General features: G+C 24.7%; 1 protein-coding gene across 2 annotated transcripts in view; it reads right to left on the bottom strand.

Annotated features, from left to right (window-relative positions):
* LOC114132098 (uncharacterized) overlaps window positions 1–18,801 on the bottom strand; it is an 84,858-nt gene extending 66,057 nt beyond the window's left edge. The window contains exon 1 of one of the 2 annotated variants that reach the window (XM_027997488.2): window positions 18,490–18,801. In XM_027997488.2, the coding sequence (XP_027853289.1) occupies window positions 18,490–18,619 (130 nt within the window). In that variant the 5' untranslated portion in view covers window positions 18,620–18,801. The remainder of the gene's footprint in view (window positions 1–18,489) is intronic. The other variant, XM_027997490.2, reaches the window with a different exon arrangement.
* Window positions 18,802–19,011: the final 210 nt, after the last annotated feature.

The raw sequence follows: 19,011 nt of genomic DNA, 5'->3' as shown, positions 1-19,011 counted from the left end.
AGCTAATGCTTCTTAAGCAACGGTAATGTAAAATAATAAATAAATTAAAAACAATTCGAGATGTTTGTTTTTAAATGGGTATTTATTTTAACGTAATTGTAAACTATGATAAAGCTTAAGTGAAAATATCACTACATAATAGGAATTATTTATATCTCAACGAAATTTTTAACTTTTAACATTGGATTATTAGAGTTTGTTTTCATTAATAATTCATAGTTATCTTTATCCAAAATTATATCATTGATGGCGATGTATTATTTTATATTATTATTTTAAGAGTCAAAATATTTTTAAAATTGTATTACGTATACCTATGTTAATGGAAATTTTCTTGTTTCTCAAATAGAATTTTTCAAAACATACAACGTATATTTAACATAAAATCAAAGTATATCGAAAACCACATAATTAATCTACTATATATTGTTATCAACTGAATTTAGATTTTAAATCATACGTCCACGTTTAAAAGTGTATAAGTGAGCCGCATATATTACGATATTATTCTATTAATTGATCTAACAATATATTATGTGTGCTTTTCATAAGTAATTCATTTAGAAAATGTGTTTCAATAAACGATATATGGAGCAAAATAGTTTAGGTAATGCTATTTAAATGGTTTATATTAGACTCTGAGTGGGACGATACATATATTAGATTTCCAATGGTGACTTGATTTCATATATTAATTACTACAAATTACAAATTTGAAGTTTCGCCTTTTTTAGCATTATAAATATATATATATATTTAATTAAAAAACGTTTCGACTTGTTGTTTTAATGCTGACATTTGTTGTTGATTTTCGATTTGCATTTTTTTTTTTAGTTCTAAAAGATTGAACATTTAACACAAAATTATTCATAAGTTTTTTTTTTTTTTACTGGAAATTAAATATAAGTTTAGAATAGAGACAGATCATTAAAGAAAATACGACTGATTAAGTAGATACAAATTTTAATTATTTTAATAACAAACTATTTTATTATTATTTTTATTAAAATAGTAACTTATTTTTCTAATTTTTAATAGAATATGCTAAAACGAATATACATTTATATATTTTTAGAGTCTATAGCATCATGTTTCGAGTTTTTTTTTATCGTAGTTCTATAAAAGTTATAAATACATTATATAAACATCAACTGTCTTTAGTCTTTTATTGTAAAGATATGTTTATAGACAGCAATTGACCAATTTACTTAAATAATCATGAAAAATCCAAGGTTTAATACAAATTTTATAATTATTTTACATATTTAACATACTTAATGAAAACGAACTTTTTTACAAAAAAAAATGGTCCTGACATAATATTAAACGAAGTATAATATTATGTGATATTTACACATAAAAGTATTTTTGAAATTTATTGAAATGATAAAACTGTGGTTTTATTTTTAGAAAAATAATAAATTCTTACAACATAAGTACTGTACAAGATATGACCTTTTTTGTAATTCATTTTTTAAGCCAGTTATTACCAGTTTATTTTATCATTATTGAGTTTACGCCACCGTGAAATGATCACTTACAACGGTTTATTGAAATATCTCGCCTGAAGTCACATCCAATACGATACTAAATGTATTTTTAGTCTACTGATAATATGACGTGTATAGGTACTAGAAAATTCACAGTTTAGATCAAACGGTTTTTATCGTTATTATTTTTATTTTATATAACTTCCTACCAGTTTTATTCAATTTATATTTTCTGATAAAAATCATGTCTTCGTGAACATTTCAAATGCATTTTATTTGTATTTATTTATTTGATTTCCATTGCAGCGAGAGGAAAAACTAGTATGAAAATCATTCTTCATCTACAAAAAAATATTATATTCAACAAACGTATACGAAATCTTGTTTTAAGTATATATATATTATGTATATTATATTGCCGGTGCAATGTTCATATATTTTGTTACAATAACACTTGTCCTGTGTTTGGAATTGCATAAGATACGATTTGATAAAATATATTTAAAAAAAAAATATTCTTGTATCATAATATTACGCTATAATTACAGAAAATTATTGTTCAAGTATATGATTACCATAATGGTTCTTTGACACTACTATAGTATTTTGCTATTTAGTATTTAGAAAATATATCTACGGAGCTATGGCGATTTGAATGCAAACAAATCGGTATTTGTATCGTATCCATTACACGGGAAAATGTTTAACAACTATGTACCTAACCATTGGTCATTTATAAGCGCCAATGTCTACAAGACACTTCAACTTAAATAATATTGACATATGAAAATCCGTGGTATTCAATTTACACAATGATCGCATGCATATTTAATGAAGTAAAGGTAGATACATAAACTAAATACAAATTTAAAAATTTATTCGTGTGACTGTAGGTGTACATAATACTTAAAAGGCTTAACAAATAAAATACAAATAAGTATTATTTTTAACGGTCTCAGCAGCCACAAAACACGCACTGCGTTGTTGACTTGTGGCATAGTGTTTATCGTTATTATAGTAGGTAAGTGCACCACATATTTATTAATTATTTATATCTGTAAGAATATAACATAAAAATACATTATACGAGTATACAGCGCACAAATATAGTATTAAGGTGTCCTTGATTTTTTTTTTTTACACAAACATATACTAATTACGTCCTAGATCGTATAAAATGCTAATTAAAAAAATATAAACGAAGGTATATTTAGTTCATCGTCATTTTTATCTTTTAAACTTCTAATTTATCAATTTAAAATAATTATATAATAATATGCCTAAAAAAAAATGTCGATTCGCAAGGTTGAATATTGATAAAACATTGATAACGTAGTCGTCATACATTTAATTTGACCTACAGACAATAAGTATTTATATAACATATGAAAAAAATTTTAAATATGAATTAAATTAATAAAACATAAATGTCAAATTTGTAAAGCTGAAATATTTTAATGCAATATTAAATATGAACAATATAATATGGTGTAATATAAATGTTTTTAAACATTTTAAAATTTCAAAATTTACTCATTACATTTAATATTTATTAATAAATATTTATTGCAGCAATCGTAATTAAACAAACTTTAAAGTAAAATATTTGCGAGGACCGATATTGTACAGTTCTCTCTATCATTTATTGACAGGTATATGCAATTAAAGGGTTGAGGAACCGACTCGATGTTAACCAAAATCCCAAAAGGCAAACACAACAAATCGTTACAAAATAAGTTTCATTTCCCACACATTTCAGATTTTTTATGGTTTACAATGAATATTCTAACCTTTATAGTGACGTAAATGTCAAGTAAATATATAATATTTTTTTTCAGTATATAGGAATACTTTTGTTTTTCACAGTGTACTATTTTAATGATTCATTTAATAAAACATGTGTATAATATAAGTAAATACAATTATTCCATGATTTACGAAATATATAAATTATTTAAAATAATACATTTTATATTTTTATGTAAAAATTTAAAGCGTTTTATCGATGTATAATAAATATCATTCAAATGTGAAGCATATAAATATAATATTTACTTAAGTGTGTTTTTTTTCAGCAAAAATTTAAAAATTTCTGATTACATTACAACAAACCTAAATTATGTAAGTTAATATAAAATAAATTAACCTTATGCAGACTTATGCAGACCATGTACCTATACAAAATTATAAAAATTTGAATAATAATAATTATTATTAAATATATAAGATTATCTAATAATACAATAATTAGATATAATTTATCCTTTTTAAGACAGAGTCACCTTCATATAATCATTAATCAAAAATGTATTTATTTACGTATAATTTTGAACGACTTTTGTTATTTTTTTTTTTGTGTATAAAAATATATTATAGCTTATAAGACAATTAAAAAAATATTTTATTTTACATCTTATAATATTATTGATCACTGTAAAAAAAAATGACGCATATTATTTTTAATTAATATGTAGTTGGTATGTTATTAACTGTTAATATATTTTAAGATATTATTTCTATTTCTGCCACTATTCTGCCTAACCTAAAATGTTTTCAACTCCAAGACGAAAAGTATTTCATAGGAATATAGTTAAAAAAAATCATAAACATAAAGTAAACGCAAAATAAAAGTATATATAATATAATATGTTAATATATATATACTAATAACAATTAGAATAAAAAATACCAATCGTAAATATTATTAAACAACTTTTTTAGACTTATTTTCAAATGTAATAGTTTAAAAATAATAGTATAGGATTTTATGATATTGTTATACGTGTATTATATTCAAGTTTTTTTTTTTTTAAATCAATGAAGAATCAAACTCAGTTAATTAAGTATAGGAAATATTTTATCCTGACTATAGGTTATGGTAATATGGTATAGGTATATAGATGACTAATATATTTGGCACATTCGTATTTAAACGCTTATTATGTGATGAATAGTGACCACTGACTGACTGACGTATTCCGTTTGGAAATGAATACCTTTCAACTTTCAATTAAAAGTAATCTAGCTGTGGTGATTGTTGCAGCAGGTATACATGTCATGCTGTGGTTTAATTGAACCTACGTGCATACCGCACATAACAATATTATATTTGAATTTTGGGCGAAACCGACCAGTTGGGACGGAATATATCTATGGGTGTTTAAAGCACGAAGTGTATTTAGCATGTGGTCTAATTATACTCAACGTATAATAGATATTCAACATCCGAAAAATGATGATTTAATAATATGACTATAATCATATAGTTATACTGCCATGTAATATTCTTATACGAGTATACGACATTAAATCATTAGTCGAAAATGATTTTTGAAATTTTTAATATTATTATTAATATGTTCGATCGTCTATACAATATTATGTACATTTGTTTATTGCAATCACAATAAGATTAAATAATTTTCAAGCTCAAAACATAGATTACACTTGTATATTGGCGCAGGTACATTAAAAGCACTAAATAGGTCATAACGATGTTTTAGTAATTATTTTTTTTTTTTATATAGCGTACTTTTAGCAATATTGGTGACTGTATAGATAGTGCGTAGTCATCGGTTTGATTTTATACGAGGAAAAAAAACTACGAAACACTAAATATTGCAGTTGTAGAATAGGCACCGTAGGCCAGAGATTAGAGAGTAAAAAGGGATTCAAGTTATATGTTGTAATATGAAATATGTAACGAAACACGTGTGCTGAGAGTATTATCTCTCTGAGGATTGAGACGTTTCTCTGAAAAGAAAATAATATCACCACTACCACTGCCGTCCGTTTACAAACGTTTAATATTATAATAGGTTGGTTGGTCGTATACGATAAACGCGTGTCACATATACCATTCACTGCAGGAACTTACGGTAAACAAATCTCCCTGTAATTTACTGCAAGGATTAAAAAATGTTGTTAATGTTTTAAATTTACTATTTTGATTATAAAAAATAGTTGTTTTTCGTTAATAATTCTTTTTAATTTTTGTTTTTAAATTTAAAAATTGTTGTATTAAAATCTATTTGTTTTTTATTTTAGATAAAAATGTTATTATCATTATTTTATCACGTTATATAGAATATATTTTAATAATTATGCATGACTTAGTTATTTTTGTAAAATTTAAAAGGATTAATACAATATATACTAATAATTAATAGATATTTAGTAAAATTTAATACTTTAAACATATTATAAAGTATTAGATTTAAGACTGTTGAGATCAACAATTTAGAAATATTGACAATTTAATGTCAATAATGTAATATGGAATGTTGATACGTAAGTATAATTGAACGTTATTGTTTATATTAGAGACTTAATTAAAACCACTTAAAATCATAAAATATTTCAAAAGTTCTTTAATATTTAAAATATTATCATTGTCCAATTTAAATTTTGTCAAAAAAATTGTATTTATTATCTTTTTTATTAGGTTATGTAGAAATAAATATTTTTGTTTAATTTAAAAATTAAAAAAAATGTTTTAAGGCTAAACATTTGATGAATTAAAAATATGTTTTTCCATCATAACTTAATAAATAAATTCAAAACAATAATTGGTTACCAAGACGTGCATAAATTTAACTTTCACTTATTGGTTTAAAACCGCAAAAATATATAGAATGTTTCAACAAACTTTATGGAAAGTCTTTAAACGCCAATATAATATAATTATTTTATTAAATGCAGTAATTATATTTTTATTAAACGTATCAAATTTTAATTTCGTTTTATTTTCAATAAATATTTTTGTTTATTTAGTTTTTAACGTTTTTTGAATTTTCAGTTTTTGATTCCTAGTTTTTTTTTATTAAATGTTCGTTATCATTTTACACAAAAAAGAAATTGGAAATTCTCAAAGAATAGACCATGTTATAATATAAGTTTAGACTTCACCAAAACTATTTAAAAGCATTTTTTTCCAGTATAACAAAAAGTTTTTATTATAAAACTAATACTATGTGTTAAAGGATCTAATATAAAATGTATTTAAAATGTTCACGTTTTTATCGATTTACTTTTGATAACGTTCGATTATTTCCCGCAAAGTTGTGCTATATTCCAAAGACGATCAAGATAAAAATATAATATTAACGATCACTCCTTAATTCCCGTCTCCGTCCGATCCACCATTAATCCTAATTTGCAGTTAACACTAAGATAGATATCCAAGTCATTCGGTGTAATAGTGATATAAATATTATTTATGGCGTTGAACCTAAAGTATAATAGTGTAAATTACTAAATTATTTCAATCAAAACACTAAAACTACTAATATTTATACTATCAGAATGTTATAAATTGAAAATACTAATATAAACTCTAATATAAAATGTGGTATACATTTGGGTTCAGATATAGTTCATGTATGTGTTTCTTTTCTATAATAGTTATCGTAAATTTATTTTTTTATTTTAATTCAGCATATTTTGCTTTGCGCGTATATTGTTATATTTACAAGGAAATCACGAAAATATCAGATAATTATTTCTATTACTATAGCCGTATTTACAGCAAAGTTCTCTATTTCTCTATAATTCAAAGTCAGAAGTTTTTATTTGTCCAACGTAATTGGACGCTGACTAAAACTTAGGTCCCGCAATAGTTTCTGTATGTTTATTTGTGTTTGCACTGAACATTTACCATATTATGGCATAATATCCTGCATATATTATAATGTATACACTATCGCATTCCCTATTCAACTCCTCATTTAATCATGTAGTTTAATGTATTCTCGAACGGCACAAACTTTCAGTAGCCTTATCATTAGTCATTGCTAAATTATATCTTACTCTGCGCACACGTGGTATGAAATCAACAAATAAATTATAAGCTCCTCGTCCTCAGTCTTAAAGTAGGTACCTCCTATAAGTGATATTTTTTATTTGTTGACATTAAAATATTAAATTTCAATAAATTTCTTTTTATCTTTTGCACATGATACAAGAAAGTAATTTTAAGCTACTGTGGATTCTATATTTTTGAATTAATTTTGAACGATCGTTACACATTTCAGAAAATCTTTAGATACATTTTAATAATATTTTTTTTTTATATTCGTATTGAATACTAGGTATTAAGTATTATTATTATTATTATTTATCAATATTTTATATAATTTATGACCAATGTAATAATGCGATGTATAATATTATATTTCAATAGTTATTAATTAAATATATAAGGCTAGAACTAGGTTTAAAGGTTAAAAAAAAAAACCTTAACTAGGTTTATTTTTTTTTTTAACTAGGTTTCTTAGTGTACAATGTGTAAATAATTGAAAATTGTAATTAAAAATTACCTATCAGTTCTAAACCTTTTATGAGATATATTTTTAAAAATTGTAACAAGAAAAACATCTTCAATCAATATTCATAGGAAAAGAAACTAAAAATATTCATATATTTACAATAATTTTGAATATGTATAATACTTTATATTTGTCTTCTCATCATTTTAATATTCTCAGCTAAAATTACTTTGGTTAAAAACAATTAAACAAAAATAAATTTCAATGCATTTAAACAAGTATTTAGAACCATTAATACTTGTCTTCGATTTTACTCGCAGCAGTCACAACACTATTAATTTTGGCAATATATTAATGGCAGTCAAATGTAAGTTTATATTGTATAAACTTATATCGAAACTAGCAAACATTATTCAAGACATTTAAAATCACACATCAATACATATATTAATTCAATTGTTTCAACCCATATATTATTGAGCTATCCTAATGTATATAATAACAAATTTTTTATTATAGTAAATAGCTAAGCAAGGTAGTTTTAGAATGTATATTTTTTTTATTTAATTAAAATATGATTATAATAACATGAACATTATATATTTGTGTTGAGTTCAAAAACTAAAATGTGTAATTATTGAAATCAAAAAATAAATAAATAATGTAGTAATTATATAAATAAAGTCAAACATAGTTTTAAAAAAACCATGAATAAAAAATAATAACATTAACTTAAATTGGTGAAGGTTTGTTTAAATCGTGTTAAATATTAATTAGAATAAGACATAATAATATTATTTTAACAACTTGAAATATTTAAGGGGATACCAAAAATATTTTCAACCTGGTATTTTACTTTATTTTATCCAATTACATTTAAATTATTTAGAATACTTTTCAAATATTATAAAAGTATTCGTATACTGAAAACCTTATAAAAATATACATAGTAAATAATTATATCAGGTTAAAAAAAAATTGTCATTAGTTATTTTTAACTTCCATATGTGCCTAAGAGTAAAGTATGTCAAATCGCAAAAAAATCTAATATATATTTATATTATTGATTTGATAGATTTTTGAAAAAAAAAATATTATTATTTTTATAAATGTACATTAAGTATTTGATGTAGACATATTATTGGTAATCTAATAAGATATTCATAAAATTTAAATAACATTCTATAATTAACATTTAATATAAAATGTTATTGGAGAAAATACGAAAACGAACGTAATATACATATTGTTATTTTCTAAGTTATATTTATTTTAAATAATTATACCTACTGGAAATAGTTATTAAAATTCATGAACTCTATTAAGATTCTAAAAGTATCCACCTATATATTATATTGTTTTTACATAACAAGAAAAGAAAACAAGGTTTTAATTTTAATTATTTTAGCCTTATTGAGTTTATTAGATAAGCATTTCAACTTCATAAAATAACTTTTTTTTTTATTATAATTAGAGAAAAAAATAAATACAAAGTGATAAACCATAAATTAATAACCTAATATGATTTTAGAAAAGTTTGTATTTACGAGATATTTTTGTTAGAATAATAATATATAAAAATATCATAACTGGAAAAAATGTTTAAAATAATAAAACTTAGTTATGTAATAAAAAAATAATATTAATGTTTTAATTAATAGTCGAAGGCATACTCAAATACTTGACCACAATCCGAAATATTTTGTTAATCTAAATGACTACTGTCACAATTATTAAACTTAAAAACTTTCTATTGACAAAAGTGAGGAACCATTAAGATAGTTATTCAAATTCCCATCGATTAAGACGATTTTCTTTAACAGTTTAACAGTTCACCTATCGCTGACAATATTGCTAATGTAAAGTAAAGCTCCAATACGAAATTTTCATAATGTGAACAAAATGTGAATCTGTGAGTGAATCGAATTATCTATATTTATTTATTTATTTATTTATTTATTAGACAATATTAATGTTATAGTTATTGTCGTACATAATATATTTTAAATAATGTAATAATATAATTTTATAGAACATTCATTACTTGACAATATAGAATCTATATTATAGATTGTTAAAATCGATGTGGAATATCAGATCGAAAGAGGTGAATCAAGAACAGAATACATAACCATAGATATGGGAAAAAATGAATAGGCGCTAAAAATGATTGAAATTATCGCGTAACAGAGAAGCAAAATAATTGTAGTTAATACCTAATCAATAGAAGGACTCATAAATAATTCTACTATTGTACTATATTATTTAATTGGGATATCGAGACGCGTTTTATGGTAAAACAGGGTACATACAAACTATGACACACTATATGGGTAATATTACCGTTTTAGTCGTCTTGGCCAAAACATTAATTTAAAAAAAAACCGTTCATCGTCTGAGATGTTTCGAAATCAAAGTAAGAAAAATAAATATCGTAAATCAACTATTCGGCTGATCGATTCCTCTCAGATTGGTGGCAGACCTGTTTGTCCATTTTGACATGAAATCTGACCCGTAAACTGTTGTAAACTACATAGTAAGTTATGGTATTATATTATGCAGGCATATATCATCATATTGTGGCCGTGAACTAAGTCACAATTTGCGTCGTAAAAAATACGGATCGGATTAACTTTTTCGATATACGACAAAAAAAAATAAATATCAATGCTATATCGTAAAAACACATAACTTCACTTTTATTGGAACTTATAGAGTAAAATTATTTAGCTGTTGGAAAAATTAAAAATGAATAGAGTGAAATAATTCTTCTAACTATTAATTTCGATTATTTTATAATATAATATAGTGTATTAGGCACGATAAATTTAAATGAAATATGGAAATAAATCAAGATTAAATCATATACGTAGAAATTATTATTAAATACTATAAGAATTTGTTCAAATAATATAATACGGTATTTAATTAAAACCCTATTAAAATAATTAAAACAATAAAATAAAATATGTGGTTAATACTAGAAAATATAAATAAAATATTATTAATTAAAAACGTATTTTTTTCATAGTATTCAAAAATAGTAGTAGAAAATAAAACAAAAACAAAATACTCGTATTGCCATTAAAATGTTTCTACCACGCATAAAACTGTTCAATCTAATATTGTGCAGTATAGCTACGAAAAAGAATAGGATTATTTAGCCATGTTTTATAATATAATATAAAACAATATGTAAACTATACATCTTGTAGGTTTAACAGTATCTCTGAAGTAACGTGGTGATCCAAATCTTTGTAATTAAAATCGGATTACCCAGAACTCACTTATCTCCGTCTAAAAGACAACTTTGTTCTCGTCGAAATCTTTACCGTATGATTAATTAAGGAAACCTTTTTTATTAATTTAATCTAGCATGCAATCTCTGCACTTTGTATTAATTGTTCGCGTATTGTAATCCAAGAAGTTTTTTTTTACCGGTATAGTTATTGCTTACTCAAATTAATTGTATATCAGAATTTGATCTAAAAATAATTTTAGAAGCTATAGTTTCCTATTCTAAAAATTAGAAATAACATTTTTATTTTACGTGTTTTAAAATATAAACGATATTCAAGACGATTCTTTTAATATTAAAACATGTATTATTTTGAATACCTTTAAATGTATTATAAATATTATTTTGGTGAAAAAATAAAATAATTTTATTCTCACTACTTAATGATTGTTGGCGAACCCATTAGAATTTCCAATTTAAAAACGACAACCTACATTTTTAATCTTATTATCTATAACAGCATGATTTTCTAAAAAGATTTAAATAAAAATAATTAAATAACAAATATTTAACAGTAAATTTTAAATTGTTTAATTACAAAAAAAAAGTATTTATAGATCACATAAGAAGAATGAAGTGGTACTGTAGTATATCACACAATATTTGACCTCTAGACAATTTGCTTATTGAAACATGATTATATAAATAATAATGCTTATTAAAAAAAAAAAAGATGACTATTTATGAACCGAAATTTAAAAAATAAGTTGTCATAAAAAAATTGAAAGTTGATAGTGAATTTAACAAACATAATAAAATGCATAAAAAATCACTTAATAAGTTCTTAAATTCTAAGAATATTTGCTGACATTTTTTAAAAGAAAATTTCTAAAGAAGTTAATATTTATTAAACAAATTAGAGTTTACTGTAAAATAATCACACAGAATCATTATCTTCAGTCACTTCTTAGTAATTCAAAGTTCAAGTAAAAAATGAAACAAATTAGTAGTAACAAGAATTACCACTTGCCGATAAACATTCTCATAGTAATCTAACCACTCTAGTGTATGACAATATTATAATTTATATTATTATTTTTCTAAAAGTCTTGGTATTTGAGGTTGAATGTACAAAGGTTTGAATTAAATCAATTTAAAAGATATATTTTTTTGTATGTAATTTATTATACATACTTTTCGACAAATGCATTAATGCCTTATAATTCATTGAAGAAATATAAATAATTACAAAATACAAGATTTTTTTTTAACTGTAAAAGTGAGTAGATATGTTGTTAAAGAAATAAAAATAATTTGTTGATACACAAAAATAAAAACATAAACCAATGATAAACAATACGCCAACGAAACTGATCGTTTAACTTTAATACATCAATTTAAAATTATTCTACGCAAACCTGAACCAATCCAATCACTATAATGAGTTTCTTTTTAAATTTATTATAAAAGTTAAAAACTCAATTTTTTAATGGGATTTAAAAATAATTATAGTAATTTTAATTATTTGATATTGAATCAACATAAGTAGAATCGATATTAATAAATCAAAAAGTTAATTTCTTCAATTTGAAACATAATGACTCTTTTAAAAGTTTTTAAATTTGTTATGTATTTTAATACATACATTTAAATTACATAATATTATAAAACCTTAAAAAAAACTTTTTTAATATCCAAGATTGGTATTAATCATATGAAATATAATAAATTAATATTCTATACTATACCAGTCAACAAAATATGAAAATAGCTCTATCGTAAGATATAAATAATTAAAAATAAAATATATTATGTTAATATATTCTTATATTTATACAAGAGCATTTGTTTAAAAGTAAACACTATTTTTTTTTAAATGTTAGCATTCCAGGATTTTGTTTTATAGTGATAATTTTTTCAGTTATTAGTTTTTTGTGTGACATTTGAATACACGTATTATATCGTATTTTATAAGAGAATGTTTTTATATTTATAAGTTCTTAGTAGGACAAGTGTGGTGAGATAGAAATATCTAGCAAAATATTAGTCTAGTACTCATTAGAATTTAAAATAGTTATTTTATTAAAAATAACACTAATATTTTTTTTAGTGTTACATTTTTGTCGGAGTTATTGTGAAATCAGCTTGTTAAATACTAAAAACTTTAAAAATTACTCCGATTTTTAATATGCAATTAAAAATATTTTAAATCACTTAAAAAAATAAAAAATATAATTTAAAAAAAAATTATTTTTTTTTATTCACGTAAATACATTTTTGTTATATGGATATATATTTATATATGTATATATATGTATAAAATAATTATCTTTGTATCGTATACATACTCTTATATCTTTTACTCTTACAAACTATATGTGTGTGATATACATTTAATAAGAAAAAGACAATATTTTAAGTAGGTTTTACTAAAACATATCGCATAAAAAGTAGTTACAAAAAACAAATATTCAAGTAATATAAATGTATTTAATATTTTATAATCATATAATTTTATAAAATATACAGTTGAATTTTTTCTTATAACAGTTTACCAAAATAAATAAGATTATACATATTTTGTACCACACATGATTACTGATCACGCTTTGTTATATTTAAACTATATATAGGTAGGTACACATTATTACATGCATCGTAATACTATATATTACTTTGGGTTAATTTTATTAATTTTTTTAGAGAGATGAATGTATTGGTATTATAATTGTGGGTGTTATTTTTTTTTTTATGTACCTACTTATCATCAACTTTTATTACAGTTAAAATCTTTTGATTTTCATCTTCAATATATATTTTTGTTAGTAAATATAATAGTTGTTACTGGAATCAAAAGTAAAAAATTCTAAGCAACAATCAATTACGGCTGGAAAATGGGAATTTTTGAACAAAACTAATTTTTAATTATGTTTTTTTGGTATAAATTAAAACGGATAACTACGTAATACTGCATTGTTTTTACATAGTAAAGTTTTAACATATTTTAACTTTTATACTTTATAAATAAATATAAAAAAATGTTTGATTGGTTCTAAAACTTAAAATATTTAATACAAATTTTCTCATAAATATAATTTTTGGAATTAAAAAAAATAATAACAGTTAATCTACAAAAAATGTTTATGATCATCTGAGGTATAAATGTTGATGACGCATTTCATCAAATCAAGTTATGGGTAAACAATAAACATTCATAGTATTTTTAGTATCCATAACCAAAGTTTCAACATTTAACACCGAGATTCTTATAAGTTCTTTTTACAATTTTTTTTTTTTTTTAAGAATTCAACATAATTCCTTAAATATATTTCTTGAATGTCTAGATTTTAAATTTCAACGAAAATGAATAATACCGGGTAAAATACTGATTTTAGTTTTTTTTTTATTACAATCCAAAGAAAAATAACCGTAGGTAGATAAAACGGTCAATTAATGTTTAAATTACATCTATAAATGCTATTATTTAAATTTTAAATAATTTGACATTTTAAACTTATTTTTTTTTTTTATGAATATCGATAAACATTTTTTATTGAATTAAAAAGTTTTAAAACTTGGTAAAAGACTTATCATGAATATAATTGATACTTTAAACAGAAAAATCCAAAAAATATAAACAGTTTTCTTTTTATGCACGTTTTTAAATTCAAATTCGAATTAAATTAAATATTTAATGTGATTTAACGATTTTAGTTTTTATTTTGTTTTAATTTAAAAATATTTTACTTATAGTCATAGGTAAATATAGTTTAAATAATTTGATTTACTAAAAATTATCTACCAGTTAACTAAAAATCGATATTATTTAAACCATTGTTATATAATAACAATAATTAGTATTGTATATATGTATTATACATTGTATAATTGTATAATATTGTTTAAACCTACTTGAAACGATTCTATTGATCAGAGTAATTTATAATAAAAGCAAAATATATAACTGATATTGATTAATCCAAATTAATTATTTAATCTCATTTAATTGGTAATATTCAAAGTATTAGACATTGTTGTCATTATTAAAATATTTGTATGCAATTTAATTATGATAAATACATTTTGTAGTAAACGATTAGTTCCATCATTCAATAGAAAGGTAGAAAATAAAATATATGACTACGACGAGTTAAAAAATTAAATTAAATGATATTTAAGATAACTTCAAGGTGACAAAATCATTTGCAAAGGACAAAATTGTATCAAATTTTTAAATGATAGATAAACTTGGATTATATAGAATTGTATTATAAAGAGCTATAATACATCCAACGGCGTTTGTTTATACACGTTTATACAGATAATAATATCTTTGTATTGTGGTAACTTATTTTTATACAACAATAGAATATCATAATACTGACTGCTAAATAGAATATGCAATGTGTTTACTTGGATAAAAAAAAATATATTTTTTAATTTGAATTGTCATATTTTTTTTATTATTTTATTCTGTTTTCTTATATTTTTGCCTTTTAGAGATAAATACGAGATTTATTTCCAAACGAGTTTTGAGTATTAATGTCATATTATAAATTAATTTGAAGTATCAGACCCTAACTATATAAATTCTATAATAAATAGAAAATTAACTAAAAAATAATATTCCATGAGATGTAGGTAACTAATAAGTATAAAGACAATTGTAGATTCATGATTACTTCAAAATATAGTGGTATGTCGCCGATAAAATGTTAATTGCAATCATAAATATAAACAAATATTGATAAAAAATTAAACTTTTTCATTTTTTACAAACAATTTTTTTTTAGTATAATAATTTAACGATTTTTTTTAAAAAATATAAAATTATTTAAATAAGTCAATATATTAGATTCACTAGGCACTTAAATTATATTAATATGATATAAGTTTTTAAGTGTGAACTGTATGTTATTTGTATGATTACCTTTTGAGACAATTTAGGTACGATTTATTTTACTACTTCTAACATTCAATACTAGTATACGTAATTAGATACTGTCAAATATAAAATTTATCCACTTTATTGTTTTATTAAAATAATTTGATGTTTATAAAATAATTATAACAGTAAATTTTCAAATGACATTAAAAATTGCATAGGCACACTGTTAGACACAAATTGTTTGTTTTTTCATTCTCTTTTTTAATATTCTATATTAATCATAAGATATACAAGATAACCATATAATTAATAATATGTACAATATACAATAGCATTTTTTTAAAATACATTTATACACTATACTTGACCATTCGTTATGTACCTAAAAATTACTTATATTTGAGTATATCGACTACTTTTCTAACATGATATATATTTTCCAAACAAAAATCACAAAAAAAACCTTACCAAATTACTGTTGCTTAAAATACTTTCCAAAAAATTATACAAGCTTTGTATAATTTTTATTATTTATATGACAAGTTGATTAAAAACAAGAAGGTAAATAGAGGATATAAAACCATTGATTTATTTTTATATGACAAGCGTGTCTCACACACTCGTACTTATAACGATAAACCCTATACACTTAACGTATTTATATTTTAACAATATACACCAAAATGGTTTGTCTATTTAAGACCCGATTTACCAAGTAAGTTTGTGACACAACTCAAACCGTTAACATTGAATAAAAAAATGGGTATCTAAAAAAAATCGTGTTGCGTAACAGAAAATTATGTTTTTACATTTATCAGTTGGTGGTATTTTATGTAAAAGCTATTTAAATTGATTATACAGGAAAATAGATATTTTAATACGCAATTTCAAAACGTATTTTATGGTCAACTTCAGCGAACAAAGTCATGTGTTGAGTTTTATCTGAAGAAGAAATAAGGAATAAAATAAGTATATTAGATAAACCCATAATTATTACTGAATACTGAGCTTACTGAGATAATATTATAAAGTGATTATACGTTTTGTGGTAAATTCGACAATTATGATTTAGTTAATAACCAATGATCAGGAAATACGAATAAAAATATGTATCAATAAAATATGTAGTATGATAGGTATCTATAGCTAATAAGTAATAACATGGGTGATATATTATAGAAAAATAAAATGTAAACACGGATAACTGAAAGAATAACAAAAGTGAAAAATGGAATAATATATTTTAACGAAAATTAAACTTTTGTAATTTCAACACTCCATTTCATTTAAAAAAAGCAATATATTTATTTTAAAATACACAAGAAAAAGAGAGAAAGAAATCAAAAAAAAAAAAAAAATTATAATAATAATATGATTTTAAAATGTAGATCAAATGTATTGTTTTTAACGATATTATTATATTTACTAATAAATTATATTTTAAAACCATAAAAAAAAAAAAAGAAATAAAAAAAATTAAACTCATTACGGTTTGGACGTATTATGATTATAATATCATAATATATTATAATCCCCGTCACAGAAAGAGCGCGTACGACTTTGAATAACGTTCAAAATTATGAAAGGGGAAAAAAAATCGAAACCTAATGTGCGTGTGTGTGACGTGTGGCGCCAAACGGTTGAAAAGTGCGTATGCACTACTCGTAAATTACTAGGTACCTACTAGTTACTTTTAGCGGTATATAATAATATGTGTTATCGACTACTATAATATACTATATAACTATAACTATATATTTTACAATAACTCACTACTACTACTACTACTACTACTAGTACTACTATAATACAACTACTACTTAATATTATTTAGTATTTTACTATATTATGCACTATTATTATTGCTATTACGGCGGCGTCAGCCTGCGGCGGCGGCGGCGGCAACGTCGGTGGCAAATGCGAAAGCACACCTTTGTGGCACGTGGCGCTGGTCGTGGTGGGGAGAACCGTCGACGTCGTATCAAACGGTCGTTTAAAATTCGAAATATACTTTTATATCGGTACGTCAGCCGACGAGACGAAACTCGTGCGTTTACGTGATCGTATCGTTATGATATAAAATCGGAGTGGTGAACACGTCCAAGAAAAACTTAAGTTAAAGTTTTTATTATCGACCGTTTTTTTAGAAATAAAAAAAGGCATTTTTTTTGTGTTTTTTTTTTTTTTTTTGTTTTGCTAACACGACTGAAGCGAGTTCCCATCGTACACAACACACTCCGATGACGCGTTACGCGTGTGTACGACATTACAAATTCATACTCGCCCCGAGCCGTTATCACCGTTGTGCGCCTAAATCGTATTGGGTGCAGGTGGTAGATTTGGAGTTTGGTCGCAGGACACGGGCAAGGGACACCCGTGATGGGCTACTATACGATATTGCGGTCGAGATAGTGTGATATCATTTTTTCCAACGATCCGGTTCGTTAAATATGTGTAAAACATGTGGACTCGACGGACGTCGTTCGCGGACGAGGCAAAGGGTCAACGATATACTGTTTACGAAACGGTCAAGTGCGCGGTCACGGTGTCGTACGTATGTCCGGGTCCGGGTGTTACGGGTATAATAGAGGTATTGTGGGTACTCACAGAACTTGTTCTTCTCGGCTAGCGCACCGTCCGTAAAAAGAGCGGCGACCAGGAGGACGGCCACGATGGCGGCCAGAGTGGTCGAGCCGCGCGACGGCGGCCCGGGTCCCCGGTCGGGTGGTGGCCGCATGGCCGGGCACGGACGTCCGCTAAGGGTCCGTGACGAGGGCGCGTGAAAAAAAAAAAAAAAAAAACCGTCACGTCCGACCACTGGAACCGGTCGGCGACGTCTGTGACGGCGGCGGCGACGACGGCGACGACGACGACCAGAAAGGTAACGACGCGATGCGCCCAAGTCGACTGTCGGTCCGCGGCGGCGGCGGCGGCGTGTAAAGGTGATGGCGGCGGCGGCGGCGGTGAGCGCGCCGGTGTCGCGGTCTGGCCGTGGCGCGCGCGCGGCGCTTCCGAGGCGGTGGCGGCGGCGGCCGAAAAAACTCTCGCGCCTCCACCCGCCGCGCCGCCCGTCACCTCGGCCGACGGGCCGCGACCGACCACGACCCCTCCGCGCACCGACGCCCACCA

The sequence above is a fragment of the Aphis gossypii genome, chromosome X (assembly GCF_020184175.1).
Source record: "Aphis gossypii isolate Hap1 chromosome X, ASM2018417v2, whole genome shotgun sequence".
In the NCBI taxonomy this organism is placed as follows: domain Eukaryota; kingdom Metazoa; phylum Arthropoda; class Insecta; order Hemiptera; family Aphididae; genus Aphis; species Aphis gossypii.
Note: the sequence above shows the minus strand (reverse complement) of the source record. Positions and strands in the feature narration are given on the sequence as shown.